The sequence below is a fragment of the Pygoscelis adeliae genome, unplaced genomic scaffold (genome assembly GCF_000699105.1).
Source record: "Pygoscelis adeliae isolate BGI_AS28 unplaced genomic scaffold, ASM69910v1 Scaffold241, whole genome shotgun sequence".
NCBI classification, from domain to species: domain Eukaryota; kingdom Metazoa; phylum Chordata; class Aves; order Sphenisciformes; family Spheniscidae; genus Pygoscelis; species Pygoscelis adeliae.
The window spans coordinates 1,366,885-1,386,220 of record NW_008824056.1 but is presented as its reverse complement, the minus strand read 5'-3'; the positions used below and the strand labels follow the sequence as shown (position 1 = coordinate 1,386,220).

Genomic DNA, 19,336 nt, shown 5'->3' with positions numbered 1-19,336 from the left:
GACTCTCATGAGAGTGTGGGTTGGGGGTAGGTCTGAAAACGTCAAATGATTGGCACCAATTGTAAGATGACTTTCTAACCACGTCAGTTTTTTATCTTGCGAGAAGTAAACTTTCTCATGTCTGTTTTTCTGCGAACTAACTTCGCCACTTGCAGCAATTTAAACTCTTTGGAGAGAGTTTCGCTCCTGCAGTCGTCTTTCTTCTCATCGGTTGCTTTCTATTTATACTTTTTGGGAGCTGTGCTTAAGTGCCAGCTGATGGACTTCTGTAATGTTTCGTTCTTGATCGGTTAACTTTAACATCACAACTAGATTAAGGTATTTTGTTTTGCTTTCTCTGTTAAATGTTGAGTGTTGGCAAGTAGTGGTTGTGTTATATTTTGTGAAATGAATGTGTTGATTATAACTGTTCAAGAGTCAAGTCTTTGCTATAATTATGCAGGTCTTTTTGTTTATCTATCCATATAAAATACATAGTCAGCATGCACTGTTGAAAGTAAAATGTGAGTCGGGTCTGAAACATGTATGTAAAGAGTGCTTCCAGAAGACATATGGCTACTCAGTTTGTTATTGCGAATGTGTCTTTAACTCTTTTGCCCCCAGCATCATGGTTGCTTTCTCTGAGCTTAGTAACTACATTGAACATGGCTGTATGAGTTTTCAGTAGGTAGATTCATGCAGTTTCTACAGATTAGGGTCAGTCTGTTGTTTTGGGGGGTGATGTATCTTAAAATATATCATTATGGGGCTAAGCTTGAGGTTTTATTTCAAATTTGGATTTTTGTATTCAAAATACCTCTTAGTCTTTAGTTTCTAAATTAGTCAAACATCTGGGCAAACATGTAGGTATATTCCTTAGGGGATTGTAGTTCAATGCTTAGATCATGGGGTTTTCTTGTTTATGTTAGCAAAGGAGATAGATCCCTTCAGTAGTTTGATTGCTTGGAATGGAAGGGGAACAGCCAACAGAGATCATGCCAAGCAAGAGCACCAAAACCTCTACAGCAGCCCATCGGAAAGGCAGAGAGCCCTTAGAGGAGTCCACCAGTGACATGGAAGTGGAAAATGAGGGTGACAGACAGCTTGGCGAAGTACCTCCACAAGGTAGGTCTGAATATTGTGGTTCTGAGGGTGTGTAAACTTGATTATAGTACCTGTTTAGCAACAACGTTCAGTTGAATTTACCAGCTGTTCCAGATAGGATTTGCTCTTTTCTGTTCTAGAAAGGAATATTGAAAGCCTTGACTCCTGGCAAGTTTAAACTGCTTTTAAAATGGTAAAGAGGGCTTGCAAAGAGTTAAAGTGTTTGGACCAGTGATTTAGTACAAGTGCGAAAGCAATTTATAGACCTTCTCCTAATAAAGCCTATTTCGTATTCCTGATCTGTAACATTGGGCTTAAGATTGTGGTACAACAGCAGGATTTTTCAAATTTATATGCAGCCAATGGTATGGGATTTCTTGGAATGGAATAAATGTCAAGTTTATTTACTTAACTCTTAAAATGATTTGACTTTCTTTTTCATGAAGCAGTGTATTTTCTTGAGTTTCTTAAGTTGAGTTTTTGCTGAAAATGTCTGGAAAAATAGCAGTGTGTGTCTTTTTAGGTAGCCAGATAGGCAATTATTAAAGCAAGGTGTTTGACGGATGGACTAATATGTTGAAATTGGTGGCAAAAACTACTGTCTATTTGAAGAAAAAGTTGCTAGTAACTGTTGAAAAGCTGCTTTGCTTACAACTAGCTGATATCCAGGGGGCCAGTTTGTTTTCGTAACAAACTTCCTGTCTTTGCAGAGTAGTTGTGCTGTCATTACAGCTTTCAGAGCATTGTGCAGCGATCCCCAAATCTTGCAGAGTGACTTGTGAGCACGCTTGAAATGTGGCTTTGCACTTATTAATGAGAAAGACTTTGCCTGTTTCGGATTTGTAGGCTTATTGTGACAGTTGTAGCTATTGTAATTGCAGAGTGCCTATTAAAGTGTGTTAGAATAAGAATTACATAATGAAAGAACAAACCCACTAGTGAATCGATGGGACATCTTAAGTATCTCTTTTTAAAGATTCAGTTCATGGAAAGAAGAATTTTAATTCCACTTAGCTTATTTTAATAATTACAGGCAAAAGTATAGGTTTGAATCATATAGAAATGATATTTGCTTTTCCAGTTGAACATTTTAAAACGTGTCTAGTCATTGAGAGCTTATAGTCTTTTTTTTTCTTTCTGTTTATTTTGGATGGTTTTTAGCAGTCTCAAATGAGGTGCTTGATAATCGAAGTTTAGAAGAGATTTTGGGTAGCATCTCTCCTCCCCCACCTCCAACAATGACCAATGAAGCTGGTGCTCCTCGTCTCATGATAACTCATATTGTAAACCAGAACTTCAAATCCTATGCAGGGGAGCAAACTTTGGGACCTTTTCATAAGGTATCTTTCTTTTACCTTAAGCATTTTTTAAATGAAGGTGAGACTTCGCTGTGTGTTAGTATTCTTTCCTGTATTTTCATGTAAGCTTACCTCGAAATAGGTGAAAAATATTTAAGTTTTAGAATTACTTATGTAGTGATATTCTAAATTTTCATTATTGGACAGTAGAGAAAGCAGTTAAGTGCAACTTTGTGATACTGTACAATTTTAATTTGTCAGTAAACCTTAAAAAAGCACACTTTTCTCTTTATTTCGTTTACTGGAGAACTTTTAGGGGTGTGTTTGAAGAATGAGAATATTTTTTAGTGCCCACAAGAGACTTACGTGGCTAATCATGAAACTTTCCTTGTGAACATGCTTGCTAAATGCAGTATCGCTTTGAGTTAACAAGTTAAAATTTAGAAAGCTGAGCTGATTTGAGGTGTGGCTTTTTTATTAAATAAGTTGTACTGCTTTACCTTTGGCAGTAAAAACTAAGCTATCAAATAGTCTGCAGTTTCATGCTCTAGGAATAATTGTGTTTTAAACTGTTCACAAATGAAATGGGTGATGTACACTGGTCAGGATCTATTTCCCTTTGAATATCACTTTTTTCCTTCTATTATGCAGCGTTTTTCATGTATTATTGGGCCAAATGGCAGTGGAAAATCCAATGTCATTGATTCAATGCTTTTTGTGTTTGGGTATCGAGCACAAAAAATCAGATCCAAAAAACTTTCTGTGCTGATCCATAATTCTGACGAACATACGGACATCCAGAGTTGTTCTGTGGAAGTCCACTTCCAAAAGATCATTGACAAGGTATGTATGCTTCTATTCAGAACAGTGGAGACTTTTTTTTTCTTTAAGGATTTGAAAACTTTTAATATTTGGTTATTTTAGTTTGAGCTGGGGAAGACTTCATAGCATGATTAGTTTACCTTCGGGGTGTAAAACATCAGTTCAAAGTTAATTAGCTTAAATTCCTCTATTGAGTAGTGCAGTTCTTAAAATATTAGTAGGGACTCTTTTTATTTTCTGTAGGAGTAATATCTGGTATATGTCTGTTTTAAAACTATTTAGAAATATGTAATAATCATTTTAAGAAGAAGTCGTTTTAGAGTTGTCATTTCGTTTACCTCAAGTAAATAAAACTTATTTCTGAAATTAATAGGACTCCTAAAAATTTAAAAGTCTGTTTGGACATGTTATATATTCTTTAATTTATAGTATAAGTGCATATATATTAAATAAAACCTATTTAAGCAAAACTTTTCAAACCAATTAGAAACTATTTTAGATTATCTAAATTTAGAAAAATATATAATGAATCTGAAACTTTCTTATTTACACTTTATATACTGTAAACATGCCTGCAATTTTAAAACAGATTTTTTTCATCAAAAATTCTGGACCTCACATCCTACCACTAAATTTTTTTGAACCTGATATTTTGTTTGAATGAAATAGAAAGTGTTGGCAAATTAAAAAAATATTTATTTTGCTTGCCACTTCATATATTGATAAAAACTTCTGGACATTTTTGTTGATTTATTGCAATTACAGTGCAAAGGATTTATTTCTCTTACTTCATTAAATTTAATTTTTGTGCACATGTTCTAGCTGGAGTATCAATTGTTGAGTCTGGGATCAGTCAAAATAGTGGGAAATGTACATTGAAATTCCAAAAATTGTGTTAATGAAGTGGCAATATATTGAAGCCTTTGAAGGAACTGTTTTAAAAGACAGATTTTTTTTTTCTTTGACTTGATATACATACACTCATACCTTTTGCTTGTATTTATAATAACCAGATTTTAAGAAAATTAAATTTATTCTTGGTTTTTTTCACTTGACTTTGTTTCAACCTCTAGGCGCTAACTTTATGATCTAAAACACTTCTGCATATACTAGATACCAATTTGATTATGCTCTTGGGGGGGTTAATCTGGGCAAGTGGTAGGCCAGTTTAAGTCTTCACAAGAAGCATGCATCAATTTTAACTTTTTAAAGTATAGTACCAGCTTTATTTTAGTTGCTGCTTTGTAGGTAAGTCTAAGATATCTTTTGAAGCCGATGATGTCCTATTTGTCACATCTTTGATGTTTTGCTTTTTTATCTTCTACAGTTTCTCTTTAGAACTACTCAGCTAAAAGTAACTCCTTTTCCTAGCACTATAAAAGAGGAGCTTAAAATGCAAACAGTAGTTAAGTCATTCAAGACTTCCTAATCGAAAATTTAAAGGGTGGAATAGCACAGCCACTTTAAATTTGAAGTAGGCCTTTTCCTTTGTGATTTGAAGCAGTGGTAAAGAGAATAAATTAAGTATTTTTAAAGCAATAGCTTGTATTAGAGGTGGAAAAGGCATAATATGAAGGCCATTCAGTTTAAATGATTTGGGCTACTTTTTTGTCCAGTTCTCAAGGATTTTCTTTGGTTTTTTCTCTCTTTTGAGATATGCAGCTTTAAGACAGTTCCCACTTCTACTAGACCTCAGAGTGCAGTTGACTTAAAACCTGAACATGGTAAAACTTCTGTGCTTAATTGTGAAATATGAGGTAAACCTGTGATATAGTAATTGTTTTTCTGGCTTTGTTTTTCCTTAAAACAGGAAGGAGATGATTACGAAGTCATTCCTAACAGCAATTTTTGTGTATCTAGAACTGCCTATAGAGATAATTCTTCTGTCTACCACATCAATGGAAAGAAAAAGACATTCAAAGATGTTGGTATTCTTCTTCGAAGCCATGGAATTGATCTGGACCATAACAGGTTCTTAATTTTACAGGTTGGTGTATGAATAAAAACAATTTTAAGTAAAGCTATATTTCCAGTTGTAGTTATAAAAAATACTGCCTAGGTTTTAAGTCTTGTATTTGAGGCCTTAAAGTACTCTAGCAGCACATCATGGTTTGCATGCACTAATAAAGATGCGAATCATTATTTGCTGCTTTAGAAATTTAAGGAAGAGAAACAGTTGAAGATACTAATATAAATTTTTCTATTAACAAATTTGTGTTCCTGACATGTGGATGAATAGAAGAGTTGTCATACTTGTTCCGCCCTAGCAGCACGTAAATATTGGTGTAGTAAAATAAACCTTAAACCCCAATGTTATCGTGCTGCTTAAGCGTGGCAGAGATTCAGCAACTTGTTTATACTTTAGATAAAAGTGCATCAATATTAACTTAAATCTTAATGATTCTACTGTTAAGTTGTCTACGGCGCTCATATATAGACATGGTTTTACTGGAGAAGTACGTATATAAAAATTAACTGTGCATAAAAATTGAGTGCAAGAAAAAACACATGAAGTGTACTTTTTGTTTACGCTTGTTTAATAACTGTAAAGGACTCAAAGAATGGGAGGTTTATAGCCAATTGAAGCTATGTTTTTAAAAGCTACAGTTTACAACTCATACTGTAAAAATAATCATAGAATTTTTCAATATAATATCACTTATATTCATGTTTGACCTTAAAATTATAAGGCTTGCTGGCATCTGTTTGCTGTTTAAAAGACAGGCTGAAGAGAACCACACTAATTCTTTCTAGTTTTTAAATAATAATGGAAAGTTTTGCTATGTGCCAAACAATTACTTAAAATGTAAATTGAGTTGAAGTAGTTGATGGAAGTATTTAAATATTAATTCAATTAACTATATCTGCAATTACCTGTAATTATTTCACTACTATTACTAATAGGTCCCAAATCTACTCTTGAAGGATCATGGCCTAGAAAATTAGTGAACAGTGGAAGCCTCCCAAGGTCTGAAATTTTTCAATAGCGTTTATTTTAGGCCTGTTTCTGTCAAAGGAGCTTCCAGTTCCCCTCTTAAAAAAAAAAAAAAAAAAAAACCAAAACAAAAAAAACCTAGATAGGTCGCTGTGCTTGCTTCACTTCCTCAGGCCTTTTCGTGCAGTCCTTTTTTACAGTTACACCCACAAAAAGAGGATATATCTGTTTTGAAGTCTCCATGCCAATTAATTATTCCCTCCAACACTTTATTCCTGTATTTTCTGTTTCAAGATGGAGTGAGAAGTACCTCCAATAAAACAACTGTCGTAAATACACTCTTTTTCTATACAGTTGTTCTGAAGTATTTTAGCAAAATTTCTAAAAGGGAAAGAATGCAGAGTCAAAGATTAAGCTAGGTAGAAATTATGGTGCAGAGATATCTAAAGCATAGTGTTAAAGAACATGCCCTTTTACCACTGGGAGGAGGGGAAGGTAACATTTGGGAGGGAGTATTGCTAAGCTTTTTTAATTTATTTTATTTTTCCCCCCAAATGTGATTTGTTTTCTTCTCCCATTACTTGTTTCCCAGGAAGTTATCAATGAGGAGAGTATACCTTTTCCTAAAAGCTTGAGTTTCATGCTTTCCACCTGTACAACGGGAAATAAGGGGGAGGTATAACCAATATTAAGGCATAAAGCAATGGTTCCGACCACTATTTTTTTTTCTTTCATTCCGCTAGGCTCTGTGGGTAGTGTATTATCATGAATGGCAGAGGAAACTCTACTGAGATTTTCTGTTTCTTTAGTCTTCCTGACTGAAGCAAGGTCCTACCTCTTTGCACATAAGGTTTTGTGCCTTTTTAAAGTGAAATCTACTGATTTGGTGATTCAAAGTTGAGTACTTCCCAGTTGGAAAATGTAGCAATATTTTCCACATAATGACAGCAGAACTTCAAAACCCAAATACTAAAAATTATAGTTAAAGTAAATGAGACCATGTTAGAAGGCTAAGGCTGTGAACTACTATTACAAGGGCTGCCCTTTTTTCCCTAATGTTTTTCAAATTAAGTTATTTAAAATTGGAGGGATAAGTAACAGGTTTATTTAGGTTTTGCTCTGCTCTTAGGCTACCCTAAGTTTAACTTGATATCAAGTCAGAGTAATTTCTCATTTAAAATAAGTTATAAATCTCTTTGATTTTTGACTATGTCAGGAGGGTGTAATTAAAATATTTCACTTGTAATATAGATTTTGGGCAAAAATGTTAATTAAGGATTATCAAATGCTGGTTTTCTGTGTGACAGAATATTTGCTAGTCAGTACTAAAGAAAAAGTTGTAAGAGAACATATTCTACATGTAGTAACAAAACCTTTAGATACTTGATTATATCTTGCTAGCATATTTAATGTTACTCAGTGGAAAATGTTTGCTTTTTAGAAGACTGCTTTATTTTTTCAGTTTCTTGTCCCCATTTCACCCCCTATTCTGCAGTCTTTTTCTGACATAGCAGATTTGGTGCCTTGTAGGATAAGATTTGAAAGCTTAGGCCAGACTGAATTTTGTAAAAGTTGGATAGGGCATGGTACAGGTACTTCCGTTGATTCCATACTGAAAATATTAAAATAAAACTACTGATGACTTCTGTGAGTAACATTACAAAAAAAGACCTGTGGAAAAACAGAATATGTAAGACTAATTGAGTAGTTCTAGAAGTATTACAAATTCTGTGCCTGAACTAGCTAGTTGAAAAAAATCTTCTTTTAAAATGGTTTTGGTTACAATGGGATATTGCCAACACTTACCAGGAGGAGTTTGTCATTTTTGTGATCCTTAAGTTCTAACACTATGTATTTCATGTTGTTAATAAATTGCTATATGCTTTTATACTTTAGGAATAGACAACTGTTCAGTGCATTTTTAATGAGCTTTCCACAGCCTGAAACTGCAACAGGAAAAAATGCATCTTGTTGCTTACAAAAAAAAAAGTATGCTAAGCACTGTAGTAAAATCAAGCATCTTGCTGCTATTTTTCTGTCTTCCACACCTAACGCCCCAGCTTCAGTAACTTGTTTATCTGTAAAGAACAACAAATAAAATTACTTAGCTTTTCTCAAAAGATTTACTTGGAACATCAATGTATATATACAGAAAACTTGTGTGGGTTCTGTGCTCTGACTGGGCTGGGCAAAACTCAGAAGGTAAGTAGGTTTGCTGTTGCTCAATAGTGACTCCTTTGAACAGGTTAACCTTGAGGCCAGAAAAAAAATCTCAGCTTCTTTATCCTGGCTGGTTTGCCTCTAAGGAATTATTAAATAAATGGGGAGCATTTGAAGCAATGTCAGTTTCGGACATTGCAGGGTAGGCATGTCTGGGGAGCAAAGCAAACTGGCTGTGGACAGCAACCATTAACGCCTGTTGAAATTTGCTTTTGCAGTCTTTCAAGGTAAGAGGAGAACAGTTGATAAAAACTCTTTAAAAGGAAAGTGGAGTTTCATAGGTAACTCCCATTCAGCAACTTTGCAAGTGAATATTGTAGAAATAGTAATAAATGGCACAAAACTCTGAATTAATTTTGTACTAAAAGACAGTATCATGGGAGCAGACTTCTGTGAGTTGTTTTCAATTTACTTTAGAAGCTGCTTTCTTTCAAACAAATGGAAACTGTTTTAAGTAAATTTTGTACTAATTACAGTAGTACTTCACTTAAATGTGTTTGATAGACTTAATTAAAATATTCTCATGTAATCTTAAGCAAGTACAAACAACTACAGTGATTTTTATATGTATGTATTTTTGTAACTGATTGGAATGGCATTTTCTAATGTACTAAGTCTTATCCTATGGCAAGACTATGTTGCCAGAAAGGAAGTTTAGTCAAGTTTTTCACCTGCTGCTTTGTGGAAATAGTGTAGGAGTCGCTCTTTCAGTGTATTGGAGAGGAAATGAGGGAGAGCAGATTTTCTTCTCACTCTGAGATAAGCCAGAAGTTCCCAATTGTTGAGGTCTGCTTTTCTAATGAGGCACACCAACATTTGAGCTAAAGCACTGAGTGGAGCATTAGCTGAAAAGCTCTACTGGGATTATAAATGGAGATACATGCTGCCAACATGGGTGGTGAAGAGAGGTTTGTTCTAGAAAGGTCAAGGACAGCTGAGCTGAAGTGGTAGGAAGAATTAAAGCAAGTGTGATAATATAATTAAGTAAAACCAGATTCTTTGAATAAAATGTTGTGTAAAAATAGAAGCCTCACACTGATTCATAGAGGACAGAATCAATTTCACTGACTGTTTAAATATTACGCTTTATGCTGAAGTGAATATAGAGCAGTGTAAGATCTGCTAATATGTCTATGTGCAGTTTCAAAATGCATTCTCTTACATTATCAGAAAACTTATGTTGGCAATTCCTATGATTTTTATTTTGCAAATTGCAACATAACATTGTAATCAGTGTTTATTAAGCTTTCTTCAGAAAAATAGGGGAATATGAAAAGTGGAGAAAAGCACTTTTCTAGGGGCAGTGTGTAATTGAGAGTGATCAATTAAATAGTTTAATTAGAACATACCAATAATCTTAAGTCAAACATTGTAGGTTGAGTTTGACAATAAGTGACTTAGATTCCAAAGTGAGTCTAGATTTGCACTCAATTTGTATTCTTGTATTAAATACAAGAATGTCCTTAAGAAAAGTTCTAAAATTATACAGATGTGCAAACAGCTTGACAAAGGCTACTTTTAAATTATTTCCAGAATGCAGAATAGTAGTTTTGTGCAAACAACTGAATGTTGTATAACAGGCTAATTCTAAGTCTTTCCTCATCTTTGGACAGTAGTGGCCTTGTAGATTTGTGTATGTGCATTTATTACTTATTTGACTTGATTTCCCACCTAGCTTATAACACTTTTCTTGGAAGGCAGAGAATGATGTTGAGTATTTGATACTTTCTCCCCTCCTGTATATTTGCCATCTGGTAAAATTGAAGGGTAGAAATGAGATATGACTGCAAGCATTAAGTAACAGCAGCAATAACATGGAATTGGAAAAAAACCCTGTTGTGGCTTACAACAAGAGCTGTATTACAGTCACGTTTCTAGGAGAAGAATAAGGTTACAGGAATATTGATTATCTATGTACATAGCTTCCAGTGCCCATGTATGTAGAATCAGAATTCATAGTCAAAACTTTACATGAAGAGGGGAGTATGGGCACACTGTCAAAATAAAGTCAAATTGAAATTTCCTTATGGAAAATTGAAGATACACAAATTTAGCAGTTATTTCTTCTATTCCTTACTATACTTCTGCATAAAAAGTGGGAGCTATCATTTTGATAAAGTAAAAAAAAAAAAGCAAAGTGTGAGCACTGTCATGCTAATCCAATATAAGAAAAATAAAAAATGGGAGAGGGGTTGAAAACAATGCAAGTAGTATACAGGGTAATGGCAAGACTTGTCTCACATTGCTGCCTAGTAGCTTATATAAGATAAAAATGCAGTTTGGGTGCCTGTGTAATCAAGAAACTGATTACACAGAATATCCAGGAAAAAGAATTTTGTGAGGCAACTAGTGTCAGATGCAGAAACTAAGAATTATACAACTTCTAAGCTAGCACTTACCAAGTGATACAACAGGTTGATGTTCATTACTACTTTTTCTCTAATTTTACTCCCAATTTACTTTTGTGGCAGTTAAAAGTTCTGTCAAACAAACATGTAGAATTGGAGCTGCATCAGAAAAGAGCCTGAACCTTATTAGTTGTAATTTAGTATTAGTGCTAGTTCTAATGTCAATGTTCAAAAGTGGGTTAGAATAGAAGACCAAAGAAGGAAAAACAGTAATTGGAATTTCGCAAAATTAGTTTTGGATTTTCTATCTCTTAAGTCTCTGTAGAAAAATAGATTTATAGTAAACACTCTAAATATTCTAATGTGGTTTCTCCTTCAAGCAAATCCAAGGTGCCACTGGCTTCATTCTCCCGGCTGCGTAAGTCATTGCTCTTCCTTTTGCTGATGATGCTAAGAAGTTGTGTGCACTGTATTTTCAACTCCTGTAGCTGGCTGGTGAAATACTTGCAAAATCTCTTGTCCACGTTTCCCTTGCTCTGGGAGAAATGCTTCACTGAAAGAAATTGAAATGTAGCTGTGTTCCATAAAATAAGATTACAAATTCTAAACTTTACTACTGTCTTATTAAGACAAGTTTGCCTTATGCCAGGTCAGTTCTGTCTAGCCTTCCATATTAAAAAGTTAAGAAAAGAATTGAAATTGGGTTATAATTTGGATTGATCAAGATTGATTTTCTTCAATAGGACGAACAACAACAGATTTTGCCTATGGCTACTATAATCCCTGACAAACCTTTGAGTTAGAGGTGGCTGTTTTAATTGCAAGTACTGTTTTCTCAGCATTTTGGATATGCTGGCTACTATTCAACTGTTTGCTTCAGTTCAGTGCTTAAAGGACAAGTTCCGTTGATCACCTGTTGCATATAAAGAAAACCCTATTGTTTCGGAGTTCAGTGTGGTATGAATTTTCCGAATAACTCAAATAGCCCTTTTTTGGGAACAAACGTTCATGCTTAGACCATTTTAATCTAAAATTCAACAAGTTTACATTAAATCTTTTTTTATACATGCATATATAATAATGCTCTGTCACAAACATCACAAGACCGTTAATCTTGTGATGCTTGACAAAGTTAAATTAAATGATGTTCTGACCACTGTCTACATTTGCATATTACTTAAATGAAATGGAGTTATGTAATACCATAAAGTTGCAAACTGTAATCATTTAATCAGTTAATTTAGTAAGCAAATTGAATATACATAATGACAGTACTAAGAAGTTACAAGATTATTGTAAGTGTGCTGTAACAGGCGTTATGCTCAGGATTACAGTATAGCCTGCTGATACCCATCCGTCACTCAAAGAACTACCTGAAAGGAGGTTGTAGCGAGGTGGGTGTCAGTCTCTTCTCCCAAGTAACAAGCGATAGGACGAGAGGAAATGGCCTTGATTTGCACCAGGGGAGACTTAGATTGGATATTAGGAAAAATTTCTTCACCAAAAGGGTTGTCAAGCATTGGAACAGGCTGCCCGGGGAAGTGTTCCCTGGGAGGGGAACACAGGGAGGGACTGCCCTCCAGGGAGTCACCATCCCTGGAGGTATTTAAAAGACATGTAGATGTGGTGCTTAGGGACATGGTTTAGTGGTGGACTTGACAGTGCTAGGTTGACGGTTGGACTCGATCTTAAAGGTCTTTTCCAACCTAAATGATTCTGAGTCTATGATTTTGGACTCAATAACAAAACTTCCTTTTATGGGTGTTTGAAGAGCCTTAAAAACTAGTATGTTACCAAAAGTATCCTACCATTTACAGTGAAACTAATAAAATACTGTTCTGAATTTAAAAAAAGCAGTGATTGCATTAAAAATACCAAGTATAGCTACAGTTGTTATATCTAAAATTTTGCGATAGTTTAATGTAATCTTGAAACAAAATTATCTGTTTTGACCGTAACCCCAGCTGACAGCTTTCTCTCCAAGTACTGTAATACTTATGCTACAAGGCAGGAATTAGAAATTGGACAGATTGTAGTAGCTAGGCTTATTTTACTTTTCATTACTCCAAATGCTGGTGTAGCAAAAGAATTCTGAAATGAAGCTATCATCTTTTATCGATGCAGAAGCACAGCTAGGTAGATTTGACATCTAGGTATGACAGGGTAAATCCAAATGTTGAAACTTCAGGAAACTTCTTATGAGAGGAAAATATCCAGGCTATTACAGGAGATGCTCCCTATTTGCAATTGGCTTCCTTTGTACAACTTGAAGAAGTAAGAAGGCTTTCCTCCTGCCCAGCACCTCAAAGGTGGAGAAAATGTAAATAAGAAGAACAGCTTGTATAAAGGATTTGTCTAATTTACCAGTATCGACAAAATGTGTGATTTTTTTTAAGCCTGGATTCAATTGATAAAACACACTGAAGTTCCACAAAGGGTTCAGATTTCTTGTGTTCTACTTGCAACAGTTGAAGTGGGAAACTGAGACAAATAGCATGTCCTGCTCTCTAAGGTAATGCCTCACTAAGTTTCTCAGCCATGTGTAAAAACACGGAAGGTTTTTCCAATATATAGTATTGCATCTTCTAGGCAGTGTTTTCTCTAAAACTGTTCCTCATTAGCAAAACTGAATGTGAATTTCAATTCAGTTAGATGTTACATTACTTCACTTTTGAATTCAACTAGTGTTGAAGAGCTCCTCTCCCAAAAACCCCTCCAAAAACTAAAACACAACGACTGCAACAGAAAATCCCCCTCAAAAAATACCCAAACTACCCAGTACTCCCCCCCCACCCCGAGTGCACTACACTTCCATCTACTGGATTCCAAGCTACAAAATTCCCTTGTTACAATGTATGTTTTAATGTGCCCCTGCTTTACTGCGCTTCAAAAGTGTTCTTGATGTGTGGGTTTTAACGCTCAAAAGTTAGTCCAATTTGTTAGGTTGTATAGGATCATGCTAATCTATCCCAAGGTTTTCAGCACTTTATTTTAAAGCTTCAGATTAAGACACCAGAAATTAAGTGACAACCCAAAATCCTGGAAAATTGTTTTTACCTACTTGCTGCCATAATTTTTCTGTGCAATGCTAATAAAGTAGGTATGGAAATGTTGTATTAACAGCTTAGTTGACAAAACTCATTGTGTTGCAAGACACTGTCTTTCAAAAGTTATTTTTTCCCAAATTTTCAGGGATGAGGAGGCAGTAATTGGTAAGCAAACATTTTTCTCTATAGGTTCTCCAGAAACAATTAGTCATAATGCAGGCAAGTTTTTGCAACCAAAGAAAAAAGTATTGTTTGTTTCTTCATGAAGAGTTTTAAGGTTGCTGTCAATAATCTTTCACTGTCAAAGGCTTTTTGCTAGCCCTGTCTCGTTTCATACCAGAATTTTAAAATGGAATTTGATGGCTGTATTCTGAAACTCCAGAATTCCAGTTCCAGCACTATCACAGGCTGAACTGCTATTGTGCATAGCACAAATTACCAACAACTAGTTTAACAACATTTGAGGCTGGATAATGTCAGTATTGGAATTAGTGCATTATGCCATTCAGACTTCTTAGCTTTGTAATTAGTACTTCAGTCCACCGACCCTACTCTCAATGTAAAGGAAGGTTGCTGGAAGATAATGCTACTGTCTGCCAAGAGGAACAAACAGGAGTTATCTGCAGAAGTGAAAAGTAGTATCCTGTTTCAAGACTAATTGTAAGAGTTGCAGAAAGGCAGCTTAATGAGTAGGTCAAAACTTTATCAAGCAGTTTGATAACCTTGTTTAAAATTCAAATCTTCATATGCCAGAAAACATTGGATAAACTCAGATTAAAAGCTTTCAGTTCTGAGAGGATCAGCTGTTTTTAGAAATGAATGTGTAATTTTAGAGAAAATAGTAGTAGTTCTCAGAAATTAGGTAATAGAGAGTTTAGGCATTTTATTGTCCCACCTTTTGAAGGCTACATAGGATGCAAGCATAACTTCTACTGAAATGCACAGAACTCAAAATAGGTAGACCCTTGACATGGCAGCCTTGTAACATTAAAATAGTGATAGATCACGCTGATGATGTTGCCACTTCTGTCACTTCAGACATCTTTATGGGCATCCACCCACTGCATCCTCATGGGCTTGAACACAGCAGGCACAACAAGTCCAGGCACTCCCGGCTAGCGTATTTTGTGCTGCTGCTTCACCGTGTGCAGCTCAATTATGAGCAATTCTTACACTGGTTTTTGAAGGCTTTTACAACTTACTTGCTTTAAAGTTTTTGCTCTTTACTTATGCACAATAGAAATTTAAATTTAGAAAGTATCTTAAATATCATGGCACTGAAATAATTCACCTCCTCAAGAGTTTGGCTATGCAAAGGAAGGCGGAATCTCCAGCTTCCAAGTTCCTTGAAGTGATTCCTCATACTTTTCACTAGAGGAAATGGCTTTCAAATGAGAATGGCTCTTGCCCTTTTTTTATAATGTTGTAGCCTGCTGTCAAGCAACATTTCTCATTTTTTGCCACAGCGGTCAGTTAACTTTATTGCTTAGAAATTTCTCCACAGATAACCTTGTGTTCTCTATTATAATGTACCAATAATTGTTTTCTAGTAACTAAGCTGAGGCATTCTGTAGAAACTGTTACTTAGATATACATTCTTTATACAGTATTTGAGTTGACGACCTCCGTTACTAGTGATGTGCCAGCATCCCAATGATAACTTCAGTCTGACATAGAAGACTTCACACACAATGCAGAAACTGAAATTGGGTTTGTAATTCCATTTAGAGTTCTTCCACTGAATGTAGAGCCTTCCCTAAATACTCAATGGATATTTGATGCTTTTTTATACAGTGATTACTTAACTTTTGTGGATGTTTTTTTCTTTGTTAGCTCTCTGCCAGTGTCACCAATGTCTTAGTGTTGACATCCATTTTGGTTGTCTTCTCAACTAAATAGACAATTTACTTTTTTTTTTTTGCACATTGCTCCCTATCATCTCATGAATTCATGCCTGTGAACTAGAGGAAGATAGCTGAGGCAAATAAAGAGATTTCCTGGTGGTCTGTTCTGAGACTTTTTAAATTTAGGTGTGACAGCTATGTTAAGCATGTCCAAGCATGTGTTCTTTTCAAGAAATGTCTGCCTGCTCACTTAGTTTCACTTTCAAAAATGCTGTCTGTATTTTGAAAGATCTTTTACTAGATAAATGAGCAAAGTTGTATTTTTGGTTTTTTACATAATTCAAATAATGAGTCAAGTAATAAGCACAGTTAAAAAGTTAGGAAACAGTTAAATTGACTATCAAGTTTTAACAGAATGCAGGGTTGTAAAATGTGTTTTTCCCCTGTTAATCATTGTCATGACTACTTGCAAGAAGAGCAGGTACAACTTTTTCAGTCTCCTTTATCAATTAAAATAGCTGGAAACCTTTTCGTTTCTTAATATGTTAACTATAGGGGTGTGCTAAACAGATTTCTTAATATATTAACTTGGTAAATAAAATATTACATTATATCAAATATTAAATAATACTCTTATTCAGTTATTATTTATAGTTTCTAAATGTTTTCATTTTTACCCTTGATAAGAAAAGAATCCAAGAATTAGTAGGTAGCCCATCTACATCTCATCACATAAAATGAAAGAATATGTAATTGTAAAATTGCTTGCCTATGGTGAAGTAGAGGAATTGCATATAAAATTGGCAATAGCCAGCCTGAGAAGTTCAATTCCTGTGCGTTATCTTCTCAACACTACTAAATTAACTTCAACTTTTCAAAATGTTAATGTATGTATGGCCTAAAGTGAAGTTCACCAGTAATTCCTGGTCATATGGTGATGTATTTATTTGCCATGTAGACAACCAAACCCCTGATTTCTTAATTTGTGACGTTATAGAATTAGATACAATTGGATTAAATTTCATTAGTTATTTACTATATCATTAAACATATTGTAGTTATATTCCATTACATTAGTGAGCTATGGAGAACCCTCAGATGGTTGTGACTTAAAGATGGTTAATTATACTTAGCCAGATCATTAAAAAAGTTGACTGACATTCCTTGCTTGGCCATAATTCCTGTGCTCGTCTTAAAGCCAGGGTAGTTTTGTAGTTTACGGTAGCACCTAACTTGAGGGACATACATGCAGCGTAGAAAATTCTTAGACTTGATGTTCAGCACCTGAATTAAATATCTTTTCTGTGGTTGTTTTTTCTTGGATGTAAACAGAGGAAATGCTTTAATGCAAGAAGAAACAAAATAGAGACTTATGACAATTTCACAGAAATTTAGGTTACACAGTTTCCTACCCGTGAGCAGTGTCTCGCTGACGTGGTTTTCGGTAGAGAAATCATACTTTCATGGCAAGGGAGCAAATGTGTAATTGGAATTGTATATAATACAACTGCAGGTATTAGAAAACTAATTGTTTGGCTTTTTGATGTGCATAACAAATAAAAAATAAGAGTTGGGTTGTTTTGGGTTTTTTTTGTCTTGTCAAACCTGCTGACACTTTTTAGGAACAGTGATTATCAGAATATAAAAGCTCAGATGCATTTAACTTCTAGAATTTTAAATAAAAAAAAAAACAAACCTCTGCCTCTGTTTTACTCTAACAAAGGAATTACGTGCAAGAAAGACTTATCTTAATAAATACTAGTTCTTATTTTGCAAAAATCTGCAAAACTTTGCTTTTTCCCTTCTACTCAGCCAAATGGTATTTACTAATTGGAAGAAAAGCGTAGGGCCACTAGGTGTCATTGTATACTGAGTATGTGGAATGAACTAACTTCGGCAAAAAATTCTAGTAACTTCCTTAGCTAACATTCAGGAGTACCTTATCCTTAACTTTCTTAGCTGGTTACAGGTCTGACTTAGAATGCTTGCCTAGAAATCCTACCCTTCATTGACTTCTGTGACTGTCCTTTCTGGTTCTCCAGCAGTCTCATTAATCACCTCTCCTGTATGTTCTTGAGAAGTTCTTCCTCATCCATACTTTTGTAGAGACTTAGCTGTCAGCTCAAGTTCAACAAGCAGCCAACAATGACAACTAAATTCCTAACTATATTTTCAGTCTGTGGATATAGACTTAGGCTTTTTTTACATACCTAGCTTGGATACTGGAATATAAATTTTGTTTTCTTTTTAAATCTTGTCAGTTCTAAAACTAAATTAAAAACTTTAATCCAGCTTATTTCATGTGTTTAAAAATCGGTCACGAAGACCAATAGTGGTGCTCTGCAGTGTTGGTTATCTGTTTTACAAATAAGTTGTCTCTTTTCACGTACCTAACTATCCAAGTTTTTGAAGGATGAATAATTTTTACTCTGTTCTCTTTATTTAATTTTTGCAGCATATATCACATCTATTCTTGTTCCAGATACCATTTTATGCGTTTATTTAATTTCATGTCTTCACCTTCTGATATAAAATCATGTAATTTACAAAATATAATCTGTATTTTGAAAGATATTGTGCTACTCTGTCCTAAGCATAAAACATAGATAGTAGATTTTTTTGTTGGCTAATGATAGCATCAGTAAAATAAACAGTCCTTGTCATTGTCTCAGTTTAATCTTTCCTAATTCTTGTTTTTAAAAAAATCAAATTATTGTTACTATTCAGCTTAATAATTTAAAGTTAATGCTGTACATAAAGGGAAATTAAATGAAGGAAACCTAATACTTAAAGAATGTTTTTCTTTTTCCGACAAGGAAGTCTCAGTTGTATGAATTACAAGTCCAGTTCATCCATCAGACATGACTTTATGGACCTTCTGTTTTCTAAAGAGAACCCCCCAGGGACTTCAATCCTGATGAAGCTACCTTAAGACTATTAAGCGCTACATGACCTAGAGGGCATGCTTTATTCTCTTCTTTTTTTAGGTTGGGGAAATACATTTTGAATCTTTAGAGAAATGAAAAAATGTTTAGACCTGAATGTTAGCTTCAGAAGAAGACGCTGTTTTTTATGCACATCACCACCATGCACTCCTTGGAGGAAATTTCTATTCATTTTGATCTTTGTTTTCCCAAATATATTGCTACTCTGAATAGTCAGTTTTGATTACTGCATTATTTTGTTCTCTTTTTATAATGCTAGAGTATGGTCACATACCTGCATTCCAAAGATGTTTGTATTTTTTCAGAATACTAACTCCCACAGAAAAAAAAAAAAAAACAGTAGGAAAACATCAAACTTTTCTTTTCAAAGGGGGAAGTTGAGCAAATCGCAATGATGAAACCGAAAGGCCAGACTGAACATGATGAAGGCATGCTTGAATACTTAGAAGACTTAATAGGATCTGCACGACTAAAAGATCCTATCCAAACTCTGTGTCGCAGAGTAGAGATTTTAAATGAACAGAGAGGAGAAAAGGTGAGTCTCAAAGTTTTGTTTGAATTATAAATAAAAAAAATATAAACTTGCAGTGTTTCACTATTGGATTTTTTTAGAAAAACAGTTAACATAAAACTTGGTTAAAATTTGGCACTCCTTTACAAGCGTAGAAGTACAGAGAAATTTTGAGTTTATTGCATCTGCTGTTTCTCTCAAAGAAATGGGCAGTCAACATCAGTTGCCTTTCTCTAAACACTTACAATGCTGTTGGCTTTTGATTCCTAAGCGTTTGAATGTT

The 19,336-nt window shown here is 34.6% G+C and overlaps 1 protein-coding gene across 1 annotated transcript in view; it reads left to right on the top strand.

Moving 5' to 3' along the window:
• Positions 1 to 947: 947 nt before the first annotated feature.
• Positions 948 to 19,336, top strand: part of SMC4 (structural maintenance of chromosomes 4) — a 39,542-nt gene continuing 21,153 nt past the window's right edge. Inside the window, exons 1-5 of the mRNA XM_009333921.1 lie at positions 948 to 1,104; positions 2,245 to 2,423; positions 3,033 to 3,224; positions 5,014 to 5,190; positions 18,913 to 19,077. Of these exons, the coding sequence (XP_009332196.1) occupies positions 948 to 1,104; positions 2,245 to 2,423; positions 3,033 to 3,224; positions 5,014 to 5,190; positions 18,913 to 19,077 (870 nt within the window). The remainder of the gene's footprint in view (positions 1,105 to 2,244; positions 2,424 to 3,032; positions 3,225 to 5,013; positions 5,191 to 18,912; positions 19,078 to 19,336) is intronic.